At 47.6% G+C, this 13869-nt stretch overlaps 1 protein-coding gene across 1 annotated transcript; it reads left to right on the top strand.

Annotated features, from left to right (window-relative positions):
• Positions 1-705: 705 nt before the first annotated feature.
• Positions 706-10984, top strand: LOC308558828 (triggering receptor expressed on myeloid cells 1-like). Its single transcript, XM_081140806.1, has 4 exons — positions 706-838; positions 3129-3485; positions 5304-5499; positions 10582-10984. The coding sequence occupies exons 1-4, from the start codon at positions 757-759 to the stop codon at positions 10685-10687; spliced, it is 741 nt and encodes a 246-aa protein (XP_080996932.1). The 5' UTR covers positions 706-756; the 3' UTR covers positions 10688-10984.
• Positions 10985-13869: the final 2885 nt, after the last annotated feature.

Below are 13869 nucleotides of genomic sequence, written 5' to 3'. Positions count from 1 at the left end.
TTTTTTTCCTTTTTTTTTTTTCCCCCCATCACTGTCCTGTCCTATAGCACCTTGTTTCCTTTCTTTCTTTAAAAAAAAAAATCTAGTCTATTCTTGTTTGATGGTGGCCATGTCCTCTCAAATTGTTTCTGGGGTTTCCTACACCAGGGCCATGTCTGGTACAGAATGCTGAGGGCAAATGCAGGGTGACCGCCATCCTGCTGATGAGGAGGGGGTGGGCCTCATGTCAGAAAGAGCCAAGGGAAACGGTGGGGGTAAGTAGGGACAGGATATAGGCATAACATGTGTGTTAGGTACCTTACTGAGCACTTTCCAAATGGACCTCCTTTAGCACTCACAAAAACCCTAAAAGTAGGTATTATTATTCCAACCCATCCCTCCATGTGCCTGGCACTCTTACCTATGCTGAACTAGATGGGAATGGAGAGTGGGCTCAGGAGAGCAAAGTGGCCCTCTAGTCCACTGATAATATGAATACCTTACTTTTGTTTACACAAAAATATTATTCTCATTACAATTTTGGGAGATTGGTTCAAAACCCCCAGAGAACAGGAAGCTGGGGTTTGGATAAGCTTAGTTGGGGCTCGAGCCCTGTCTCTGGATCCTTGCATTGTCTTTGACGTCTTAGGCCAGGGCGATGATCGGTGATGAAAACCACAACAGATGCGGAAACTCCCAGAAGTGGCATCATATCCTGTTGCACAACTTTCTGGAGCCACTAGGCCGGAGTGTCACCCTGTAGCTGTCCCAAGAGCCATGGTGGCAGTTGGAGTGGGTGCCCATGAAAGGATGAACAAGGCCGGGATCTGGGGACTGCTGTGGATGGCCTGCATCTTAGGTAAGGCAAGGAAGGCGATAAGCAGGTGAGGCCTCTGCCCAGGAGCCAAGGAGGTCCCACCGTGAGAAGGGTTCCCCTTTTCTTTGGAAGCTCCAGGAGATTTGACCCCCCAAGACAGAGTCAACCAATAGTTATGCCAGGCTGGCTCTGTCTACGCCAACTTAGCAGAGTCAGGGCTGATAACCCAGGTGGGCAGGTGGGGTTTGGTCCTCATGGGCCAGTGCATTTGCTTGCGTCTTATTCATGTTTTTCAAAAGGAGAACCGGGAGAAGGTGGAGGGTTGAGGGTTGTGCACTTGTGTCCTGTGGGGGTAGGATCGGGGTTAGCTAAAAGCTCCTTCTAGTTTTTGTGACCAGGGAACAGATTCACTAGGCACCATTCCCACTTGGGCTGGGACTGCACTAATCCCAAGCAGACAGCTTCTGTGGGCCATGGAGCTCAGAGGTTTAGGGCTGACTCTAGAGCCAGACTATCTGGGCTTGAGTTCTGACTCTACCACTTTCTATTGCAGGACCTAGGGCAAGCCACTCAATAATCTCTGCTTCGTTAGATAGCCTGTGCCTTGATTTCCTTACTCTCAAATAGGAATCATAGCGGTATCAATCTTATAAGTTATGAAGATTAAAGGGAAAAGTTATGAAACTTAAATGAGATAGTATTTCAAACACGTAGCAATAAATGTATTTTTTTTTAGTCTTTTTTTTCTAGCCTAGTATAAGGAATTTCTTGAACTGGTGGGAGAAATGGCACACAGAGAGCATTAGTGTTGATTTCTGACTGTCTCCGTTCACAGTGGACAGTCAAGTTTGTAAGCCATCTCAGTCTCCTGGGACTTTTACTATTTTAGTCCACTGGGGCCGATCTAACAAAATACTACAGACTGTGTGGCTTATGAACAACAGGCATTCATTTCTCATGGTTCTGGAAGCTGGAAGTCCAAGGTCAGGGTGCCAGTGCGGTTAGGGTCTGGCGAAAGCCCTCTTCCAGGCTGCCGACTGCCAACTTCTTACTGTGCCTTCACATGGTGGAAGGGGAGCTCTCTGGAGCCTCTTTCACAGGGGCACTAATCCTGGTCATCAGGGAAAAGCCCTCCTAACCTGATCCTCTCCCACAGGCCCCACGTCCTAACACCATCACATGGGGGATCAGGATTTCAAAGTATGAATTATGGGTAAAGTAAAGTTACGCAGACTTTCAGCTTATAGCATCCACCTTGCCCAGGGAATTGGCAAACAAATTTATCTATAACATTAATTAAGAGAAATATAGCAATGAAGTTTCATATCCCACTGACCTATCAACTCCAGCGAGAAAGAGCATTCTTCTTAGTAGCGACGGCAGTCTCAGGGAGAATTGTAACTGGCCCAGCCCCAGTCATGTTCCCGTTCCTAAACCAATTACAGCTCCAGGGTGATGGGGCTCTTTGACTGGCTAAGCCTGTGTCGTGTGTCTGCCTTTGAGAATGTGGGCAGCTCCATGAGTAAAGGCACCTAGGACCTGTCCCTGAGATAGAGATGTCCTGCTACCCATGGAAGGTACAGAGGAATAGCAGAGTCAGATATCTACGTCCCCTATGTCCTCAAGACAGTTTCCTCACCGCTTTTCCAATAGTTTCTTGAACTGATCTATTTCTCCTGACTTAGAGGAAGTTCCTTCAGCTGTTCGAAGGAGTCGCTCTCTGTTGGTATTGTGTCTGCACACCCACTCTTTTTTTTTTTTTTTTTTTTTAATATATCTTTATTGATCTCAGAGAGAGGAAAGGAGAGGGGGAGAGAGAGAGATAGGAACATCAATGATGAGAGAGTCATTAATTGGCTGCAGCCCGCAACCCGGGCATGTGCCCTGACCGGGAATCGAACCCTGATCGCCTGGATCCTAGGTCGATGCTCAACCACTGAGCCAGGCCCGGCCGGGCTGCACACCCACTCTTCACTCTGTATGTCTTTCTCTACAGTCTTTCCTTCCCATCATGCCCCCATCATGGATGGTCTTAGCACAGGCCCCATGTTCTCTCTCTGACTAGATACTTTCTTCCTCTCAAAAACAATCATTTATAGAAGATGGTTTGCAAGAACCATACGCAGTCCAGCTCTTGTAGTTAACAAACAAAAGCTACTCACAGTGAAAAGCCCCGGGTGCTGGCTCTCAGTGCAAGTTGCCTCTTTGCTGGAGGCTGTAAGGATCTTGTCTGAAAAGTGAGTGGTTGAACAAGAAGTAGTTCCTCTGTCCTTTTTTCCAAAGAGAGGAAAGATGTTCCTTACAGAGCCTGACTTTAATTCCCTGCTTACAGAAATCCAAGGTGCGCCTAAGTCAGAGGAGGAAGAGTTTACCCTAACGGAGGGGCAGACCCTGGAGGTGACGTGTCCCTTCAACATCATGAAGTACATGAACAGCCGGAAGGCGTGGCAGAGAGTGAGTGATGGAGGGGAGCTTCTGACACTGGCAACGACAGAGGGTGGCTCAGAGATGACCAAAGTAGTCCAGACAGGAAAGTACCACCTGGAGGAAATCCCCATTGACGGCGTACTGAAAGTCCAAGTGACTGACCTGCAAGTGGGGGACTCAGGATTATATCAGTGTGTGATCTTCCAGCCTCCCAAAGACCCCTTCATATTGTACTACCCTATCCGCCTGGTGGTGACAAAGGGTGAGTGACCTGTGGCTGGGAGGTAGAGTGGGGAGATCCAGGCTGGGTGGTGGCATGAACAGAGCTGTGACCCAGGATTTCCAGCATTGTGTCTTTCTCCCAGAAGCTCCATGTCTGTCATTTGAGGTCCCTGAGAGGCATTTGGTCCAACAATGAGAACTTGTTTGGGGTGCTCTTATAGGAAGAGGGGTACAGTGAACGGTGAGTGGTAGACTTGGGATAACTTAGTTTCATTCTTCAGGTCTCCATGTAGAAGTCATTTCTTTAGGAAGCCTCTGGGATCATCTGCTTTCCCCTCCCAAAGATGCATTTGACGGCCCTCCTCTGTGTTTACAAAGCAGTGCTTCTTAGACCTTGCTGTGAGCACAGATCACCTGGGGATCTTATTTCAAATACAGACGGGTTCAACAGGCCTAGGGTGGGACCTAGATTCTGCATTTCTGATCTGCTCAGAGATGATGCCGATGCTGTGGTCCATGGCTCCCATTTGGGTAGCATGGCTCCAGAGCTCACTTTGTACCCCTCTCATGGACAACACTATCTCACTGGGTGGTAGTGGCCAGTTCACTCTATCTGTCTCCCCTGTGCATCTCTGAGCACTTTGAGGGAAGACTCTGTGTGGGGAGCCGGCTGGCTGCCCCTCATGAATAGTCTCCCTGGCAGGGTGCTGCCCTGGAGTCTCTCCAGGGGCTCGCCGACCCTAGCGTCGCCTTAGAGAGAAATCTCTGGCACGTTGACCCGCAGGGTGGGTCGGCAGAGCTAGCACCTCTGCCTGGTAGGGTGCTGCCCTGGAGTCTCTCCAGGGGCTCGCCGACCCTAGCGTCGCCTTAGAGAGAAATCTCTGGCACGTTGACCCGCAGGGTGGGTCGGCAGAGCTAGCACCTCTGCCTCCTGTAGCTTAGTTAAGATTACATAGTATCCTTTGCTTTAGGGAGTAGAAACCCTGCACAAAGACCTTGACTTGGAGACAGAGTGTCTAGACAAACAAGAATGTTTGTGCAGAGCAGGAACTGGGTAAAAGGTCACTATTTTGGGTATTGTGGTCTGGGTGCACTATAAAAAGCTTGTAATCAATAAACTCGGCGCGCAGCCCGGCTCAGCTCAGCTCAGCTCTGCCTTGGCTGTAGCCCTCCCGATCCCATCCTTTTCTATGAGTCTTTCTTTTCTAATCCTCACCCCCTCAATCAGGTCCTCGTTCGCCTGCCGGCTGGCCCCGGCAACTCTGTGCCTTGCTCAGGTCTGTATCCCCAACAATTAATATAGTGTGATTAATGTAGCGCAGGGCACACAGTAGGCCAGCAGTAGATGTTGACCTGATGAATTAAGGAAGACAGAGGAAAAAGAGGCAAGTTCAAGTTCCTAGCATCTGAGGAATCCTAAGCCTAAGGAAGATGGGTAATGTATGCAATATATTAATACAAGATGACTTCTGAAGCAATATGCCGCAGGCATAGGTGAGTGCAAGGCAGAGTGAATGGTGAAAGCTAGAGTATCCAAGGAATACTCTTGAAGAGGGTGGGGGCATATGGACTGGTGCAGGATAGCAGGCAAGTGCATTTCCAATGACACGAGCAGAAAATCCCTTCCCCTCTCTCTTCTTCCCTTCCTTCTTTCCTTTTTTCCTGTCTCTGACCCAGGTTGACCCCACACATTTTAAAAAAATCTTAGCAAAGGAAAACCTGTTGTCATGAATGTCCAAGTTCATTTCCTTCCTCATCTCCACTTACCCTACCACCCATCCACCCGTCCACCCATCCATCCATCCATCCATCCATCCATCCATCCATCCATCCATCCATCCGATGTGTCTTCTTGCAGATCCTTCCTTAGACATTTATTCTACCCAGAGAGTGCCTCAGATTTCCACCCTTCCTCCTACTACCACCAAGGCCCAGGGCAAGCTTCGTACCAGCCCCAGGACTGTGACTCAACTTCTGCCCCGTCTCTCAACAACTGCCAGTCTCTCCTCTCCTGGCATCGGAGTCAACCCCACGCCTGGGACGAATGTCAGCAGGTATGGTTTCCAGGTCTCTGGTGGGAGGGCCCCTGGTTTGGACACCTAGCCCTTTGATTTCCAGTCCACGTGCTGAGAGGATGTCTGGAGAGAGGGATGGGGGAGGGTGGAGCACAGGGGCGGACTCAAGTCACCTGTCTGGTTAAACTTCCCAGGGGAGGAGGGAGGTGGTGCTAGAGTGAGGAGGAGGCTCTGGTGAGGCTGCCACCCTCCCCAGTTCACCCTCACTTTCCTTGAATGCCAGAAGACGGAGGGGAATCATATCTTTGCTGAATTCCAATGTTTATTCATGTTTATACATATTTTAACACAGTAGTAATTCTCAACATTTTCATTATTGTTTCTGTGCTAAAACTCTTCTTTGATGTTGCTACCTATTGTTTGTAATTATAATTTCAACGCATGCATACTTTTGTATCAATGGAGAAACCATAACTTACATAATCGTTTGCCTGTTTTTAGATGTAGAGGTTGTTTCCTTTTTTTATAGTATTAACTCTGAGATGGACATATTTTTGCAGATGTCTTTTTCTTATTTTAATTTAATTTAATTTTTTATTTTATTTTATATCTTTATTGATTTCAGAAAGAGGAAGGGAGAGGGAGAGAGAGAGATAGAAACATCAATGGTGAGAGAGTCGTCATTGATCGACTGCCTTCTGCACGCCCCCAACTGGGGATCGAGCCCTCAACCCGGGCATGTGTCCTGACAGGGAATCGAACTGCGATCTCCTGGATCATAGGTTGATGCTCAACCCCTGAGCCATGCCCAGTCGGGCATTCTTTTAAATCATTTATTGAAACAAAATTCCTGTTAAGAGAATTGGAATATTTAAGTCGCTCTTCATACATCTTGCCCAATGCTCCTCTAAAGACTGGGGACAATTTGCAGTGTGATCCATAAGGCATAAGTGAAGCAGGGTCACTGCAGGTTGGCCTCCAAGGATTTAGTAATTCTAAAACATTCCTGCCCAAACAGATGTGAACTGGTAATTTCTTGTTGCTGTGGATGATGGGCTCCGTCTGGGTAGAGGCAGTGCCTTTTCCCCTTATATTGTTTCACTGGCACCAGCCTAAGTGCCTGGTACATAATAGGTGCTCATTAAATCTTATGAACTCAATAAAATAAATGAACTAGTGAGAGTCAACCTTTTTCTTTTAAAATATTTTTATTGATTTTTAGAGCAAGAGGAAGGGAGAGGGAAAGAGAAACATCAGTGTTAGGGTGGTACATAGACAGGCTGCCTCCTACACACTGCCTACCAGGGATCAAGCTGACAACCTGGTCACAAGCCCTGACTGGGGATTGAACCAGTGACCTTTAGGTGCACTGAACGACGCCCAACCAACCCTGGCCAGGGCCAACATTTTTCTTTATTCACAACTTTTAATTTCCAGTATGTCAGTGAGAGTGCATAACCTTTGCCCACTTTCGACACCTAGTTTCTGGTGATTCAGGACAGTTTCAAAGACTGAGGGTGGACGTCAGCACAAAAGTGCCATTTCCCAACTTTCATGGCTATTATGTCATCTGTTGCTTTGTTAGTTTGTACATTTAGTTTTCAGTTTTGTGTAGGCAAATGCCGATTCTAAAATCACTGCTTTTTAAAAAAAATTTATCATTATTGTTGAAAGTATTACAGGTGTCCCATTCCCTCCCTCTCATTGACTGCCTCCACCTCGCTCCCACCCCCTCCCCAGACCTTCACCCCATTATTATTGTCTGTGTCCATGGGTTATGCATATATGCCTATAACTTCTTTGGTTAATCTCTTCCCACCCTCCACCCCCCTTCCCTCTTCCCTCTAAGATATGACTGTTTCATGCTTCAGTGTCTCTGGATCTATTTAGTTTGTCAGGTTCTTTTGTTCATTAGCTTCTTCTTAAAGAAGACCCTTCAACATCTCCTGTAGTATTGGTTTGGCGGTGATGAACTCCCTTAGCTCTTTCTTATCTGGGAAGCTCTTTATCTGACCTTCAATTCTAAATGATAGCTTTGCTGGGTAGACTAATCTTGGTTGTAGGTTCTTGCTTTTCATCACTTTGAATATTTCTTGCCACTCCCTTCTGGCCTGCGAGGTTTCTGTTGAGAAATCAGCTGACAGTAGCATGGATGCTCCCTTCTAGGTAACTAATTGCTTTTCTCTTGCTGCTTTTAAGATTCTCTCTTTGTCTTTAACCTTTGGCATTTTAATTATGATGTGTCTTGCTGTGGCCTCTTTGGGTTCCTCTTGTTTGGGACTTTCTGTGCTTCCTGGACTTGTAAGTCTATTTCTTTCCCCAGGTAGGGGAAGTTTTCTGTAATTATTTTTTCTAATAGGTTTTCAATTTCTTGCTCTCTTTCTTCTTCTGGCACCTCAATAATACGAATGTTGGGCCTCTTGAAGTTGTCCCAGAGGCTCCTTATACTATCTTTATATTTCTGGATTCTTTTGTCTTTTTGCTCTTCTGGTTGAATGTTTTTTGTTTGCTTATGTTCCAAATTGCTGATTTGATTCTCAGCATCCTCTATACTACTGTTGATTCCCTGTAAATTATTCTTTATTTCAGTTCGTGTAGCCTTCATTTCTGATTGGTACTTTATTATGTCATTGATGATTTCACTAGTTTCCTTAATAGTCTTACTAAGACCCTTGAGCATCCTTATAACCATTATTCTGAACTCTATATCTGTTAGCTTGCTTGGTTCTATTTCATTTAGTTCCTTTTCTGGAGATTTCTTCTGTTCTTTCCTTTGTGACATGTTTCTTTGCGTCCACATTTTGGCTGCTTCCAGGTGTTTGCTTCTATGTATTAGGTAGAGCTGCTATGTCTCCTGGAATTTGTACAGTGGCTTTGTGTAGTAGGTGTCCTGTAGGGTCCAGTGGCTCAGCCTCCCCAGTCACCTGAGCTGGGCTTTCTAGGTGCTCCCCTGTGTGGGCTGTGTGCACTGTCCTGTTGTAGTTGAGCCTTGGTTGCTGTTGGCATCACTGGGAAGAATTGGACCCCCGACCAATAAACTGTGAGGACCAGATGCAACTACAGCCAAAGAGCTGCTGTGCTGGAGACACTCCTATGGAACAGGATTTACTTCAGTGCAGCTTTGGTGCTCACCAAGTGCACCCCTTGAGTGTGTCACTCGTGGATGTAGTAGGGTTGTAATCCAGCGTGGGAGAGTCTGACCACCAGGCACACTGTCTCTGGGGCCTCCTGGGAGGTGCAAAGTCAGCCTCTGCCAGTGCCTTGCCCAGGGCCACCCAGCATGAGCTACACAGCAAACCATAGTTGGCTGCTACTTTGCTGCCTTTGGAGGTGTCCAGGAGAGGCCAAGCTATGAGCCAATGCAGGCTGCCACTAGTGCCGAGCCTGGGGGCACTTATCAAGCCATATGGGGCATGCTGCTGCTTGTTTGAGAGATTTTAGGAAAGCCCTATGCATAAGGCTCGAGAGGCCACTTGCACAGAAAAGCCACTGGAAATGGCCTGGATGAACTTGCAGGTAGGGAGGGGCAGGGCCTCCAGGAATCACCGGGGTGGGGCCAAAGGTGTGAGTCAGTTGCTGGAGATTCAAATATGGTGCCTGCCTGCCGGTTTTGGGGGTGGGGAGGGCTCCCCAAAGGGCACTGGCCTCTGCCAGCTCTTCTGCCTAGGAGAAAGCTGCCCCTCCACCTCTCGCCCCAATTTCAGGCAGCTTAGTTCCTCCCCAAGTGTCTCAGATTCCTTTCAAGCTGCCGCCTGGCGCTGGGGCTCAGAGGGAGCACGTCTGAGTCTGTGCGTGGGCCCTTTAAGAGGAAAGCCTGGGGCTCCTGCACCTTCTGGGACCCTCAGCAACAGTCCCCACTGGTTCTTACAGCCCGAAGCTGTGGGGACTTCTCTTCCCGGCCCTGGAGTCCTGAGCTGGGGGCTTGATGTGGGGCTGGGACCCCTGTTCCTCTGGGAAACCTCCGCCTCCGAGATGTCCCTCCTGGGTTTAAACTGTGGCACTGGGTGTGGGCCCTGGGCTGCATCTCTCTGGGATTCAGCCCCTGTCCTCCAGAGTCTCTGCCCCTCCTACTGGTCTGGATGCTTCTTCAGTTCCCTGGTTGTAGGGCTTCTGTTCAGCCAGATATCAGGAGGTTCTGAGTGATGGTGGTTCTGTATTTTAGCTGTAATTTTGATGTGGTTGCGGGAGGTGGTGGGGACTGTGGTTATCTGTGCCTCCAGCTTGTTGTCTCTACTCCACTGCTTTGTTTTATTCCTTACTTGTGCTTGATTCTATTTCCTGGTGACTTTTCTATTATTTAAAATTTTTAATTTAAAATTTTAGTCTATTTTTGGGAAGGGGAAGTATTTTCTATATGGTATAAATTGTAGAAAAGGTGACTTTTTCTTCATATTGCAATCCGGGCACCACAAAGCTATTTAGTAAACAATCCTTGCCTTTCTACTGGGCTGCCAATTGCTCTCCTTAAATGCTAAATTCTTACATAGCATTTGATCTGTCTTTGGATTTCAATTTGTTTCACTGCTACCTTTTCTCTTTTTGTCCCGTATCTTATCACGCAGGTTACTTGTGCAATAACCTGTTTTCATATCTACTGAGTCTAGACAGGCCAAGTGTCCTCACTCATTTCTAATCCTTTCTATGCTATCTACTGACATTTACCCAGCACATTTAGCATCATTTTTGCCAAAAATTTATAAAAATTCATGATGGGATTTTGACAAGGATTGGATTCTTCTCTGTTGATAGAGGAGGATCTGAGGCCAAAGAGATGAGGGACCTTTCCCCCAAGTAGGGCATGATGCTGAGAATAGGAACTAAGTTTCCTGGCTCTGGGACCTCTTTCTCTCTAGTCATCACAGCGGAGGAAGAGGAGCTTACCCAACCTGCCCTTTCTCCTCGCCGCCTCTCCTGGCCCTATGTTCTCTACTAAATCTATTTCTAATCAGCAGTTTTAGGCAATGGGACAAACTAAATGCACAGGGCCAGTCAGTATGGGGAAAGGCTCTGGAAGAACCTACGCAGATAAAATAAGTGGTGTGAAGAGCTTTCGTAGAGCAGAACTCAAGTATGAGGGAGTGCCATTGCCAACAGCATCATTAAATCTTCTCTCTCCCCCAGGATTTCTCTGATCACCATCATCGCTATCGTGGTGTGTGGAATCTTCAGTAAGAGCCTGGTCTTCACTGTCCTGTTGGTTGTCACACAGAGGTCATTTGGATCCTAGACTCATGAACCCACAAGAATGCCTTGTGACTTCCATCCCGGTCCATCTGGCAGTTGTGCCAGAAGAAGAGTGTGAAAGGGGTGGAAGTAGGGGGCACAGTGACTGAGCTGAATCTGTAACACAGGTTATTTCTAAGGCTCAGGATCCCACCTTCCTGGCCCTGTCGACTCTCTTCATTTCACTAACAGCCTTGGATGTGTGCCTTACCTCATCAGAGGAGAAGATACAGCCCCTGACATGCCCTGGGCCTCCTAGCAGCCCAGGGTTTGCATTAAATAAAGACAGAGTCCAATGCTTTCCACTATCGATCACTGTCCTGGGGAAGGGGGTCATGAGGTATAGAGGGGACAGCTGCTAAATCTGCCTTGGTCCTTGCCCTGGACCACTGCACTGTGCCCTCACCTGGACAGAACTGCACCACAGAACCATCCTGCTGTCCCAGCCACGGGGATCTTCCTTTCTTCTAGAATCAGATGCTTGGGTTCCTCCTTTCATCTGTGGCCCTTTCCAGCACTTCCAGAAGGGGGGTTGAAAACCGTGGAAGGAGGAGAAGACATGACACCATGTGGAGAATTCCATATTTGGGAAAGAGAAACCAAGTTAACCAGAAGGCAGCATCCTGGGACAACACTGGGAGGATGAGACAGGCATCAAAGGACAGGGCTAATAGAGAATATCACTTGTCTATTGTGTGCATCATCACTGGATCCCCAGAACAACCCTGGGAAGGCAGAGCAGTGTGTGACTAGAATGAGGCCACATGGATAGTAAGCCACCACTTGCTGGCAGGAACAAAAACCAAAGTGTTCCTTTACTGAAGACTAAGCCCATATAGAAGAGACTAGCAGGGAGTTCTTCCTATGACGCCTTTAAATGCCTCTTTTCCTTGTATCACACAAGGGGCAGGGATGGTGGGGTGATGAGATCTCACCATTTAGGCTTCCGGAGGCTCTCCCCTATGTTCACTCCCAGTTCCCCACTCTGCCTTCCTTTTCCTCTCTTGGTCTGCCCCTCTGAGTCCCCTTCACCCATAATCACCCATTCAATAGGTGTCCAGGCCCACTTGTGTCTCGCAAAATCCAACAGATTTAAATCAGGACTTCCTAACTTCCTACCTCTTTTGGCTCTAAAGGGGAAGGGTCCCCCAAAGGTGGATAAAAAATGATGGGTCCTTCTATTCCAATTCAGCAATGACCAAAGCCAATTTCAAACACACCTTCCAACACACAGTCCAGCTTGTATTAGGAAAACATATTCCTACAATCGGCATGACTTTTCCCCCACTGCTGTGAAAAAAGGTACCTGAGAGCTGAGGTACAGTCTCACCCCACCCTGCCCTGATCCCACTGCCATCATACAAGAACTTCCTTATTAACCTGAAAACAGCTGCTCTGTCTGAAGCTTCCAGGAGGATGGCATTGACCCCAGAAAGATTCTCTCTGATCCCCCAAGTTTGAGTCCATCAGAATATGTGCGAAGGGAATTCATGTCTTCTGAGAAGCACTTCTTCCAGCGACTGTTCATCTCAGTGCATCTATTTTCCTGCCTAGGAGAGCTGAGCAGCTCAGAGGCAGTAACCACAGGGCGTGCAGTGTTTGTTTTCTGAGGTTGCTGGTCTGGGATCTGCAGTTTAGCAGGTCCAATGCTGTTTTCTGTTCATGAATTTGACAAAAAAGGCCAGGGCAAGGAGGTGCCTTTGTTAAGATGCCTAGGAGATGCAGAACACTTTAGGGCAGCATTTCTCAAACTCTAGTCCTTAGACCTCCTGCATCAGAGTCTCCTGGAACATTTGTTTAAAATGTAGATTCCAGGGGCCCCTCTGTACCCACTGAATCACAGCATGTGGCTCTCTCTTGGTGGTTCTCAAGCTTGTTTGGGAGATAGAGTTCCAAGAAGTCATCATGGTCCTTATCAAACACTAAGACAACTCCTAGTAGAGGTAACCAACTGAGTGAGTTATTGTGCTTGTGTATTTAACTTAATTATAGATTAAGTAGTGTTTCGGTCCAATGTATTAAACTTGCCTGAGGAACTGTGTACACTAAATTGGAAGACAAATGGTTGTGCTGGGTGCTCTCCCGTTTGCACCTGCAGGCCTTGCTCTCCATCCTTTCTTTCCTGACCAAGATGGGTTCAAGCAACAGGCTCCCTTGCCCACCAGCTTCTGCCTTGGTTTCACCCGTGGGCAGCATGAAAGCAGAGCAGAGGGCAGGAAGGGATGAGGGCAGGGTTTTTATCTTCTGGGCTCCTTCTCTGTGGAGTGGCTGCATTCCTCTACTTGAGGCCCCTTCAAGCCCCTCACCAGACAGCCACTATCTCCAAGTTCAGGCAACTGCTCCATCCCCTTGCCCTTTGGGTAAGGACTCGCCACTGTCACCAGCCTCAGGGTACTGCAGCATCCGTTACTGATTTCCCCAAGTCTACCACATTTTTAGCAAACATGTCTCAATTACTCAGTTTCAGTGAGCCACCCGTTTCCTGCTAGACCTTGATGGATTCAATAGTATTATGTGGTTACTTACACAGGCCTTGGAATTAAACAACACCCAGGTTGAATCCCAGCTCCACAACATCCTTGAAGTATGTCTGATCTCGAGTGAGCCAGTTCATCTCCCTGGGCCTCATCCTGGAGATATTCCTCATTGCCTCATGGACAAAACAACCAATGCCAGGTGTGATTCTTGATGCCAACAACTGAATCCAATTCTGGTTATCTTGAACAGCAAAGGAATTTAGAAAGATATTAGTAGCTCACAGAGTCAATGAGAAGTCTGGAGGACCAGGCTTAGAAAACAGCAGAAACCACCTACCCAGTTTTGCTCAGTGGTTAGAGCACTAGCCCAAGGACTGAAGGGTCTTGAGCTCGATTCCAGTCAAGGGTGCATACTTCAGTTGCAGGCTCAATCCCCTGCCCTGGTCAGGGTGCTTTTGGGAGGCAACCAATCAATGTATCTCCCTCACATCGATGTTTCTCTCTCCCTCTCTCTCTCTCTCCCTCCCTCTCTCTCTCTCTCTCTCCTTTCCACTCTCTCTGAAAAGCAATGGGAAAAAATATCCTTGGGTGAAAATTAAAGAAAAAAGAAAGAAAACAGCAGAAACCAAGAGAAAATGGGCAGTAGAGGCCACAGCTGAGGTTATAGCATGAGATGGTCCGGTGATGAACTTGCCATTGATGCTACAGG

The sequence above is a fragment of the Miniopterus schreibersii genome (assembly GCF_964146895.1).
Source record: "Miniopterus schreibersii genome assembly, chromosome: 6".
NCBI classification, from domain to species: Eukaryota; Metazoa; Chordata; class Mammalia; order Chiroptera; family Miniopteridae; genus Miniopterus; species Miniopterus schreibersii.
Note: the sequence above shows the minus strand (reverse complement) of the source record. Positions and strands in the feature narration are given on the sequence as shown.

What these genes read in the sequence shown, in the direction of transcription:
- LOC308558828 (XM_081140806.1), top strand. Translation starts at nt 757, where the DNA reads ATGGTGGCAGTTGGAGTGGGTGCCCATGAAAGGATGAACAAGGCCGGG. An exon ending in CCGCCTGGTGGTGACAAAGG is followed by an intron (nt 3,486 to 5,303) that starts GTGAGTGACCTG and finishes GTCTTCTTGCAG; the next exon opens with ATCCTTCCTTAGACATTTAT. An exon ending in CCTGGGACGAATGTCAGCAG is followed by an intron (nt 5,500 to 10,581) that starts GTATGGTTTCCA and finishes TCTCTCCCCCAG; the next exon opens with GATTTCTCTGATCACCATCA.